General features: G+C 34.1%; 1 protein-coding gene across 1 annotated transcript in view; it reads left to right on the forward strand.

The window, feature by feature from the left end:
- Positions 1-13,220, forward strand: part of LOC145263078 (coiled-coil domain-containing protein 148-like) — a 415,858-nt gene that overhangs the window by 191,755 nt on the left and 210,883 nt on the right. Inside the window, exons 9-10 of the mRNA XM_080119947.1 lie at positions 5,766-5,884; positions 8,553-8,670. Of these exons, the coding sequence (XP_079976073.1) occupies positions 5,766-5,884; positions 8,553-8,670 (237 nt within the window). The remainder of the gene's footprint in view (positions 1-5,765; positions 5,885-8,552; positions 8,671-13,220) is intronic.

The raw sequence follows: 13,220 nt of genomic DNA on the forward strand, positions 1-13,220 counted from the left end.
CTTATTTTTAGAATTCCTAGAGACCAATTCTTTCAAATTCAGACTATCTAAAAACTCCACATACTTTAGATATATAGATGATATTCTTATTTTTCTCCCCATACACGCACAAATAGAACAACTTAGAAATAAATTAAATTCAGTAGAACCGTCCATAAAATTTACACACGAATCCGAACCATACCACTCCCTAGCTTTTCTAGATATACTCCTCATCAGATCAGAAATCGATCTGAGTTTCAAAGTACATAGAAAGACAAAACATAAAAACGATTATATTCACTACTACTCGCGCCACAATAATAAAATAAAGACTGGCATGATTATTGGTTTTTTCTTGCGTGCCTTTAGAATATGCAGCCCCCAATATCTTAATGATGAAATTCAATACGTTACGAATGTTTAAAAAAAAATACAGAACCCATCCTATTTCATTTATTACGCAAAGAAAAAAAGCTACGAAAATACACTATAATATAAACGGACAGAAAAATAAAACAAATACCTTACTATTAAACAGACATCTTTTCATTTCCACCCACACTAAAAATACAAAAATCTACGACACTCTTAATAGACTTGCTTTTCACTTGATACAAACAACTTCCACAATAATAAAACAGGCATTACAAACTACCAAGCACTCTCCCCAAACCCTCACATCCAATGCCGGTATATATTCCATCCCATGTAACAATTATCACAAGCATACATAGGTGAGACAGCGTAAATTGACACTAAGACTTTACGAACATAGAAGAGATATAAGGAATGGTAACGCCCTAAATGCACTCTTTTGCCATTGTGCAGAATACGATCATTCATTTAATTTAGATCATGCGAAAATTATAAAATACGTGATAGATAGAGCTAAAAGAAGACTTTTAGAGTCAGCACTAATATTAAATACTGATACTATTACGCAAAGAAAAGGCTTCTACCATTTAGCCCCTAGCATAGGGAAAATAATAATCAGAGAACCAAATATCAAAACAGATCCTGGTTAACCGTTTTTCCTTAATCCTTAAATAATTCAACAAAATGAATAAGTTTAGAGAAAAAAGTGTACATATTTATTTAACGTATTTATTTAATTTATTTAAGTGTATATATAGACATTTACCAACCCAACCTTCCCATACACACACATAGTTTCCATCCGGATATGGGTAGGATTCTAACACTGTTTCCTTTTCATTTTCGTATGGTCTATGATCGTTTTCTTTTTTGCATTTTTCCTTTTAATATCCTGAAGATGTCCTCTACAATAGGGACGAAACGTTGATCATTTCATAAATTCATTCGGCCTTTCTTTTTTCAAAACAACACACACACACACACACAAACACACATCCACACACATCCACACACACACACACACACACACACACATATATATATATATATATATATATATATATATATATATATATATATAAAAGGCAATTTGTGTGTGTGTGTGTGAGTTTGTTTCCTTTGGACTCCAAAACATTTCGGTCTATTTTTTTAAATTTCAAACTAATGTACTTTATGTGTATAGGGGTATTTTGTATAAGTTTTGTATCGAAATGCCTCTAATAAGTATCGAGACTCGATAATCGCAATACTTCGATTAAAGAAAACCAGTCTGATTTTGATCCTAACACAGCATTATATTATAAAATCGCGCATTTTTCAATCAAATCGATTGATTGCCTACTCTAGTCGGGAACCCATCGCGGTGCACCGGGAGGAAGCTTCACATACCTCTCTGCAATTACTTAGTTCACAATACATTGTAGTCTACATTGCCCTGTAGTAACCCTATTGTTGTTAGTGAAATCATTTCTATATATAACGGCCTTAATTTAAGTTTAAAATGGAAATATTTAGTATTATTGATCAATTGTGCTCTTAACAGTAACATTTATTTCGAACGCGCCCCTGTCATATCAAAGAACCTACTGCGTGTATGGTGATAATGGCTTTAATTTCAGTTTAAAATAATAACAAAAAGTCAAGTATCATGGTGCAATTGTCGAAAGCACCCCTGTCATATCAAAAAGCCCACTGTTGATTTTATATGATTGGCCTTTCTGCTTGTACGGCAATAAAACTTCTAAAATGCACTTTTCATATAAGACTTTATAAAGCGTTAACCTTTGATCAATTCGCCTCTTCCTTCTTTCATCGGATTTATCGATTATCAATATATATATATATATATATATATATATATATATATATATATATATATATATATATATATATATATATATATAGGGACGAAAGATTCTACATAGGTAGTACCCAAATGACTTTCAAAAATAGATTCTATGGACATACACGCTCGATGAATAATCAAACATATGAAAAGGACACTTCCTTATCGTTATATTACTGGAAATTAGTTAGAGAAAATAAAACGCCTAGTATAGAATGGAAGATTATTAGGAGGGCCGATACTTACCACTCATTGAACTCACCATGTCCATTATGCTTATCAGAAAAACTTGAGATAACTAAGTTTAAAGATAGGGATAAATTATTAAATATTAAACAAGAAACTGCTATATCCGGCAAACATTCCAGAATACACGCACTTAAAGAACTCTAAATTAGTAGACCAGAGCAACTATGAGTACAACTATCCCCCATCAAATAATCCCCCCAAAGAGGATAAGTGAGGTCGCAACTATGATCCTACCCGTATGGATTACATAAGTCGCTTAATATTCTACTTCATCAAGCAGTTATAATAGTACTAACCTAAATAGATACCTTTATGAAAGTATATTTGAACCAAACGAGTAATAGATTGTTTTGGGTGAACCTCGTAATAATGTATGCATATGGGTATTTTTGGGTGTATACATGTATGGATATATGATCTTTATATACCTGGGTAGGAAAATTAATAATAAAAAAGGATGAATGAATAAATAGATGAAAGAAAGTAAGGAATGAAGGGTGAATGAAGGAAAAGGGAAAAAAGAAATAAGGGTGAATGAATAAAGATGAAGGTAAGTACTACAATATATAAGCTTGTATACTCAGTTTGTATAACCTAAATACTTTGATTTCTGTCATATGTTATTATATATTATTATTGTATCGTTATACGTCTTATGTATATCTGCGTAACCATCGAAAGAGTGCTTGCTTAATATGAGGATAGGCCTATGAACTTCAAGCTGAATTCACTATAAATTTTTACGTAGTAAAAAAACGTACAACTTAGGAAAAGGTAACAAGCGGGTGGGGGCGGGTAATATAACTATGCGTGTGGAGTTTGATAGAAAAAGAGAATTATGTAGTAAATGAGTTCATGTCTATTTCTATTTTAGATGTATCATTTGGTGGCAGTGTACATATATATATGTCTGTATTTTGTGTAAATATGTATGTATAAGTGTATTTATGTATGCGTGCATGTTTGTGTATGTATATATGTGTGTGTATGTGTATGTGTATGTATATGGATGTAGATGTATATATGTATGTATGTATATATGTATATATATGCATATATATTTCTGAACTATTAAAATAGGCTGTATCGTATATGATAGTTGTAGCAATGTATATTACAAGAATGTATGGGTGTCTGAGTATATATGCATGTATGTTATATATGTATATGTACACCCGTGTGGACTGTAGTGGCATGCTGTTCCATATATAAAGGGGTTACCACACTACTGAAGTAAAAAAGCACCTTATTATTATTGAAAAAGGTTTTTGCATTTGTGCATGTATTGCTGTGTTTTCCTGCGTTGTGAGTGAGCGAGTTTCTGTGTGTCCCTGCGCGTGTTTGTGTATGTGGGTGTATGCATGGGTCTGTGTTGGTATCTATATGTGTATGTGTCTCGTATACGTCTGTGGGGATTTGGAGACACGACGGGATGGGGATGTTGTCTGCGCCTGCGGATGGTCTGAATGTGTGTATGTATTGTGTGTATGCTGGTGCACGTGTGCGTGTGTGTATATGTATGTGTGTATGTATATATGTATATACGTGTACATATGTATGTGTGCTTATATATATAGATGTGTGTACGTGTGTATGTATATGTATGTATGTATGTATGTATGTATGTATGTGTATATGTTGTGTGTATGTGTATGTGTATGTGTATATGTATGTGTATGTATATGTGTATATCTATAAATATATGTATGTATATGCATGTATATATATATATATATACATATATATATATATATGGGTTGATTTATGGGGACGTGTATCCGGTTGGGGTTCACGAGTTTTGGGGTTCCCAATCGTACAGTCTTATTATTGTTATTATTATTGATATTGGTGGTGTCATTAGTATTATCAATATTACAAGAATTATTATTATTAGGATTATTAGTGGGATTAATATTAGTTTTGATATAATAACAGTTATGATGTATGTTACACAAGTGTGTACATGGATGTCTGGGTTTGAGGTTCCGCGTATGGATATTACTAAAAATGTAGGTATAGATGTAAACTTGTTAAAACTGTATATGACTATTATATGTCTATGTATGTGTTTATGTGTGTGTATATATGCGCGGGTGTAGCAAGGTGTAGGTATTTATGCGTATATTAATATATATGTATACATGTGGAGTTTTGATAACTTTCGAGGTTTTATGTTTATTTTTATTTTGTTTGTTTATTGGTTTTGTTTTGTTTTTATTTTGCTTTGTTTTGTTTTACTTATTTGTTTTATTTACCTGATTTTAATTTTAATTTTAATTTTATTCTTGCGTAGTTATAGTTATTGCCTAGTTTCAGTACGTGTGTGTGAGTAAAATAAAACGAACAGCATATATTCGCTTCTGAATTTCTGTATTAACGTGTGTGTGTGTGTGTGTGTGTGTGTGTGGGTGTGTGTGTCTGTGTGTGTGTATGTGTGCGTGTGTGTATGTGTGTATACATGTATGTGTGTGGATGGGTGTAGATTAAAAGACACCGGCCAGTACTCAGTGACCATAAGAAATGTTTTTAATATACGGACTGCAAGACAAAAATACTAAATTCTCAAGTACCTTATGCCATAAAAACCAAAAGATGGGATAGATAAAAAGAAAGGGAAATAAAAAAGATGTTTATTATCTTCAATGACCTCACTTGTGCCCCCCCCCCCGCTTATAACTCCCACCAAGGTTACATTCTAACTTTGTAAACGAAATAAGAAAATGTTTTTGTTTGAAATATCAGTTCTCGACGGTAATTCTTGGCCTGAAGACGTAATCCCCCAACGCGGGTGATTACAGAAACATGCATGCACATATGTAGCCATTAATGTTTGTATAAATAAATTTAATATATATATATATATATATATATATATTCCAGGTAGAAAGATATAAAAATTAAGAACTTTAACTTTGCTTCACGCCAGTCGAAGCATATTTTCTATCCTCAAAATTTGAAAATGTTCTTGAACCTTTTTGATTTTTGTATTTTAATTCTTATTGTCCGATGAGATTTAATATGACTGAAACGGTCTGCACATAGTAGCAAGATATTACTGTATTTACATAAATAATAATAATGTTATTATTAATAAGAATAATATATATATATATATATAGAGAGAGAGAGAGAGAGAGACAGACAGACAGAGAGAGAGAGAGAGAGAGGAGAGGAAAGAAAGAGAAATATATATAGTTTGAGAGGGTTCGACGGGGACGAAGAGAGAGAGAGAGAGAGAGAGAGAGAGAGAGAGAGAGAGAGAGAGAGAGAGAGAGGGAAAGAGACACTAATTTTTTCTTTTTTGTTTATTTAGATTCAAGAATATCGGAATCAGAAAAGTAATGAAAAACAGGAAGAAACCGATCGGTGTCTGAAACGCTTGGAAGAATTACAGAAGGAACTTGCAGAACAAGCCAAATATGACTGGAAACGGTAAACTTTCTTTTTACTTTGACGCGCTTAGCAAGAATTGGTGATTTTTCTCTGACTAGCTATTTGTTGCAGAGATAAAATTCTATATTTCGTGCGTGACGGTAAAAAAAAAAATCGATAAAATTCTCTTTGGCCTTCGGATTAGGAGCAAAATATTGTAGGGGAACTGCTTTTCTCCGCATTAAAAATCAGGATACAATTTTATGAAAGATACCAGAAACATATCTGTTATAGGTTCGCAAATAGAACAGTTTTAGACAACTTATGTGCGACGATTGAAATGAAGATACAACAATGCTAAACCTTATGTCTACAATACTTATTCTAATTTTCTATAAAAAAAACATTACATGATTTTAATTCTACAAAAAAATCTCAAATTTAAATCTCAAGGGATCTTCCAAAATTAAAATTTATGAATTATTACTTTATTAGTTTCTTATAGGTATGGATCAAATTTAATACAAATCTGAAATATTTGACTTTTCAAATAGGAAGTTGTGCCTTTATTGTGTCCCCTCGTACTTGGCCTTCGGGACAAGATCAAAATGTAGTACCTGTTCTTTAGATGCTGCACTTAAATTTCTTTTTCTCTGTCAGTGGAGGAGAAATCCTTCACGACTGAGACAATTTTTAATTTTGTTCCTTTTCTCCACGTTAAAAACGACCCTGGTGTCTAAACTCTGTCCCGTGGGGAGGCATTGTAAATAGGAACTATAATCTAAGGATTAATTGATACCGAGTTTTGCATAAATATTCCCAATTTCAAAAACGTACACCGGAAGAAGTTCAGAGGTTACTTCAGTCGAAACGTTGTGAGAATAACATTCAAGATGAAACCATTAGTGTGAACAATTTTGAATCCAAATTTTCAATTCACATCTTTAAAAAAATTGTTCATTGTTGTTCAGCTTAATTAATAAAATATCCAATTTTCAATGTTAGCCGAGGCATGGGTAGACAGAATGCGGTTAATTTTTTCAGAGATTCTTTCAATGATAATAACTCAGCTGTTATAGGGACGATAGAGGGCAAATATGAACGCTGTGCTATGAGCAAGTATTACTCTGAAGCACATATAAGACAAATTAGGATCTTCTCTAGAAATGTCGCTACCATATGAGAAGCAATCTCTAACTTGGATGTCTTCAAGTCCAATATAAACAAGTTTCTTATAAACCGTCCCCTTAAGTAAGACACTTTATCAGATCTCCATTACTAACGATTACTACGATATTGTCCCATTGATTACTGTACCCGCAATGACCCTTATCCCAGAGTGGCCTCCGGGCCTTGATAAGTGGTGACTTCCATGTAAAAAAAAAAAAAAAAAAAAATTAGGCACATGTTTTATACCCATGATGATTTTGTGGGGCGGGGATCAGATTTTGATGCCAAGTTTCAGTATACCCTGGAATAGTTTTGCATGTTAAACAACTGCTAATGCCTACAATTAGTTATATTAAGACTGACGCAAATTCTTGGAACCAAATTATGGAAGGATTGCAATTCATTAAATATACCATGGAAGGAAAACACGAAACACGGATTAGGTGTAAGAAGGATATATTAACCAAAAGGTTAGAAGGATAAGATAAAGAGTAAGCGAGGCTTACTATCTGGTGGTGCGCATTACAGGCGGTGTTATGCGCTGCATATTACTAGTACTCCTGCTGATTCTATGGTATTACAATACTGTTCCTTGAGAATGTTATCTCACATCTTAATTGTTAAGTTTTGAGACATTGTGTTGAACAAAGATGGCGGCGTAGTTCAGATCAGTAACAAAGATGGCGGCGTAGTTCAGATCAGTAACCAAGATGGCAGCGAAGAATTAAATGCGGTCCGTGACGTAGCAAATGGCGAACTGATTGAATCCAAAATTAATACAGTACTGGAAAAATCCATGATGCAGGTAAGTTTCAGTCTTACAAAAATACCCTAGCATACGAACAAAGCACAGAAATATTCACATGAACACAAAGTCAGGTGTACGATATTACATCGCAAACAGTTACCCTATTTGCACATAGACTAACAAGATACAATTAATTAGTGACTGCGATCTCTATCTCCCCCCCCCCTCTCTCTCTCTCTCTCTCTCTCTGTATTTCTCTAGGCCACACGTTGGTCAGTGATTTAGAGCAAAATCCCTGGCGAATTAATGACTCCCTTTCTTCAAGTTTATTTTTTCTTGATTCAACCCAAACAAGGAATATTTTCACTTAGAGTTAAAGAGTTGATATTAAGGATCATGTCTATAGAGACACTATGTAGTGAGTTGAGCAGTGAGATATCTATTCGCATTGCATTTAAATGACAACATGTTAGAACATTTAATACAGTCAAGGAAGGAGGAAACAGGGAGGGAATTCCAAAGTTTAGCAGTTCGAGTAGAAGACTTTTCAGCATCTCTGGATCGCTACAATGAAGGGGTGGGATTTTGCTTCGTGTCAGATTAGTCGGGGGTACAATTGCTGCAGGTTCGTCAGAGCAAATTCCATTAAAGTAGTGTAAAACAGGAAAATAGTATTACTACCTGTGATGATATGACCATTCGTTTATATATTGCTCTATTCTAATCGCTGATTTTATAGTTTGATTTGTGTTAAGTTTTAAAATATTTTTACTCTGTGTTAAAAGACATGTTCCTAATCTTTTAAAACAGGATCAAATATAGGAAAGAGCAAATTCAGAAGAAAATTCTTGCTCAAGAACAGCAAAAGTTGGAAAATTCACAAGAAGAAAAGGAAAAGGAAAAACGACTTGAAGCTCTTAGAGAGCAGGTGAGTTTAATAGGAGTTTCAACTCATTGAAATTATTGAAAAAAAAAAAGGATGGTAGCGGGGGGGGGGTCAGCATACCAATTCAGCAGTGTAAAAGTACGTGGTTATGTTTCCTGTCATGTGTGTGTGGGGGTGTTTGTATGTACCGAGAGAGAGAGAGAGAGAGAGAGAGAGAGAGAGAGAGAGAGAGAGAGAGAGAGAGAGGAAGAGAGGGAGGGATGGGTAAACGAAAAATGACAAATAAATAGAAACGAACATAGGGAGAGAGATAGAAAGAAATGAAGAAAGACGTCTCTCTCTCTCTCTCTCTCTCTCTCTCTCTCTCTATATATATATATATATATATATATATATATATTATGTGCATACAAGTAAGTCATCTATAGACATACATGTTTCGGAGTTTACACCTCATCAATATGGCTAGACTTAGTTGTGGAGCGGAAAAAAAATGTAAACGAAGGGCAGATAACTCCTTTCTTATAATAAGCGCTTGGGAGCAGAAACAAAGAAAATACTACAGAATCGCTAATAATAAAAATAAATCAATATTTTTTTATTTATAGCGATAAAAATCGAGCATAAACATTGACGAGGGCTCCGTTGTTGTGTGGTAAAACACTAGACCACTTATCGAGCGGTGGTAAGTTCGATCCTTGTCAACTAAGTCTCGCTCATCAGTATAGATGAGGAATAAACTCTGAAAAATGCATGTCTATAAATGTCTAACTTTTATGCACGTATATTTAATAAAAAAATAATTAAAAAAATAATACGTAGAAAAAGGGCAGATAACTCCGTTCTTATAATAAAAACTCAGGGAGCGAAAGAAAGAAAATGCTACAGAATCGCTAAATCAACAATTATAGATGCAATTGTGCTTTAAACAGAAGCATTCATTTCGAACGCGTCCCTGTCATATCAAAGAACACATTGTTAATTTTATATGTCGAGCCTGTGAGCTTATGTGGTAATAAAACTTCTCAAATGCACGTGTATAGTGAAAATAGCCTGTGCCTTCTTTGATTAGATTATTTCGATCATCTATACTTATCAGAGGCATTCCGATACAAAACTCATTAAGAACACTGCCTTCGTGTGAAATTTCTTAAAAATAAGCCAAGTCGTTTTCGAGTTCATAAGGAAAGAACGTACACACGCAGACACATATACAGACAAAGTCTTTTTTATATATAGTAGTAGAGATATAATATATAGCTAGAAGGATTGATTGATACAAAAAAAAAAACAGATAAAAAAGTAAAATACTCAGATAGACAGAAAGATAAAAAGATCTCTCTCTCTATATATATATATAAGAAAATATATGACCATCAAGGTAAAAAGATAAAAAATAGATAAATTCTGAGATAGGTATCACTCAAATTTTAAACAAACTTTTGAAAAGCAATCTAATCAGAAATTATGAGCTCATAATATTTTTTAAAGAACATATATTTGTATTTATGGAAAACAAAAAAATGTTGGCAAATGTGACAGAAATGAAGTCTTTGATAAATTCTAAAATTTATGGTCTTCGATATTGGTCTGGGTGCGAGGGGAAGCAGATTTCCACTTTTCAAAACATATAGACTGGGAAATGGTTGGAAGAGAAGATATATTTCTCTAATGTATATTCGCACTCCATCATTTATTTCTGTTTATGTGTCCACTAAGTTTTTTGTGTAGTGTAAAAATGAACATCACTCACTTCATAGGACGTTAAATTTGCTTGCCGATTTCACAATCTTAATATGTTTTAAGCTTCAGATGCCTGTACACACAGGGACACAAACAGAGAGGCACACATGCAAACAAACACACACACGCAGACAAACAGAAACACCTCCATATATATATATATATATATATATATATATATATATATATATATATATATATGTAAAATTATATAACCATCGGAAAATCTCAAAACACACACACATACACACATACACACACACACACACACACACATATATATATATACAGAGAGAGAGAGAGAGAGAGAGAGAGAGAGAGAGAGAGAGAGAGAGAGAGAGAGAGAGAGATACATAGATAGATATAATTAATAGATACATAAATAAATAGTTTTACATTATTTAATGCTAGCCTTCCTAAGATTAAGAGTAACAATATATATATATATATATATATATATATATATATATATATATATATATATATATATATATATATATATATATATATACGAGGGGCGTGAAATAAGTAATGCCCCTGACCCACTTCCCATAGCAGTAGAGCAACGAAACTTGACACAGTTATTAGTCTTTCTCTACATAGGAACCACCCAGAGTTATGCATTTCTCCCAACGTTTGATGCAGCTCTGGAGACTGTTTTTGTAGAACACCCCAGGTTGGTTCTCCAACAACGACGTGACTTCAGAAATCAAGGCTGCATCATCTGGGAAACGCTTTGCTTTCAAAAACAACTTCATGGCTGAGAAGAGGTGAAAGTCAGAGGGTGTAAGGTCAGGAGAGTAGGGAGGATGGGAGAGGATTTCATAACCACACACCTGTGCTTCTGATCTGGCGACATGCGAGTTGTGGACCGAAGTGTTGTCCTGCACGAGGAGGGTACCATTGCTGATCTTGCCCCGCCTCTTGATTTTGATAGCTTCCCTTAATTTCCTCAAAAGTGAAGCATAATAGGCTCCTGTAATTTTGGTACCCTTTGCCATGAAATCTGTCATCTCTCCTCCGTCCTGATCCCAGAAGACTGTGAACATGATCTTGCCAGTGGAGGGCTGCAACCTTGCCTTCTTTGGAGGTGGTGAGTCCAAGTGCTTCCACTGCATTGACTGGGCTTTGGTCTCGGGATCATAATGATGGACCCAGGTTTCATCCTGTGTAGTCAGTCTTTTGAAAAACTTTGACTCATCTTCTTGGCACATCTTCAAATTCATCCTCGAGCACTCGACGTGTTCTCGCTTCTGGAATAGTGTGAGCAACCTAGGAATCCATCAGGCAGACACTTTATGTATATGCAAATGGTCATGAATGATAGTTTCCACAGACCCTGTACTAATCTTGACATCTTGGGCTATTTGGCGAATAGTAATGCGCCGATCTTCCAAAATGGCGGCCTCAAATTGACGGACAGATGCCTCATAAATGGCAGAAGGAGGATGACCAGGTCGGGAGCTGCTTCCACAGACTTCCGGCCATGTTTGAATTCACGATGACGGCGTTTTACAAGGTCATACGAGGGAGCATTATCACCATAAGTTTATTTCATTATATCAAAAGTCTCCGGTGGTGTGCGTCCTTTCAAATACAAAAACCGGATCACTGCTCGACATTCAACAGGCTCCATTTCGCACCTGATTGCATTCAAACAGCTGTAAAACAGAAACCACAATTAGTTCAGAGTTGTAATTTGTCATATAACCCGTAGAGATATAAATCATTGCACATGCAAAATTTCAGCTAGATTAGACAACTGGAAGTGGGTCAGGGGCATTACTTATTGCACTCCCCTCGTATATATATATATATATATATATATATATATAGCTTTTATGCGCAGATTATCATATAATGATCAGAGCACTCTGACAGACGTTTATAAAAACATTAAAAAAATAAATGTTGAAAATTCAACAGCATTTCTCGCGGTTAATGGTAGCTGAATTGATTAGGCTTCTGTTGCCGGGTTCGAATCTATGATTCCCGAAAGGATCAAACACTCGTGCACTGATGATTCCCGAAAGAATGAAACACTAGTGTCTTTGGGTATTTAATAGTTATTTTATATATATATATATATATATATATATATATATATATATATATATATATATATAGTCATCCACATACAGTACTGTTATACTAGCCTTTCAGCCCGGCGTTGCCCAGGTATTTGGAGGTGTATGTTGAGCAAAAAAAAAAAAAAAAAGCGGTCAATTTTTTTAAACTTTGACCCCTATTATGACCCCTTAAAATTTATTGTTTTGGGCTCAAATAAATTTATTAAGTTAAATCCATGCCCAAGGAATCTATATCTAAAATTTTAAGTGTGTAGAACCAAAATTGTCGGAGGAGTTTGGTAGAGTTCTCAAAAGTCAAATCGTTGAAATTTGACCTCTTAATCGCCAAATTTGGCCCAAAACCGATCACATCGATTTTCCCAAATCTTAGTACCCTGTATATCAAATTTCGAGATTGTAGACTAAAAATTGACAGAGTTATTGCGTAGGGAAATGTACACAGACACCTTCACTTTTATAGATATAATATATATATATATATATTGTTGCCAATAAATCTAGAGAACGCTAGCATTAAATAATGTTGTACAACTATTTATTTGTGCATCTCTATTTACAGCTGATTGCAATATGGTCGTCTTAAAAATGGTGCATGCGAGTATTGTTTTTTTTTTTTAAATAGTTCACTTCTTTTAAGTAAAAAAAAAGTACTCGAATTGAGATCGGAACCAAAACTTTAAGACAAGTGCGATAACCATTAGGTCAGCTTGACACTTTTTCAAACCTATTTATATTTAACAGAAGGAATTTGTCACGTGA

The sequence above is a fragment of the Euprymna scolopes genome, chromosome 38 (assembly GCF_053919585.1).
Source record: "Euprymna scolopes isolate OS-2025 chromosome 38, ASM5391958v1, whole genome shotgun sequence".
Taxonomy (NCBI): Eukaryota; Metazoa; Mollusca; class Cephalopoda; order Sepiida; family Sepiolidae; genus Euprymna; species Euprymna scolopes.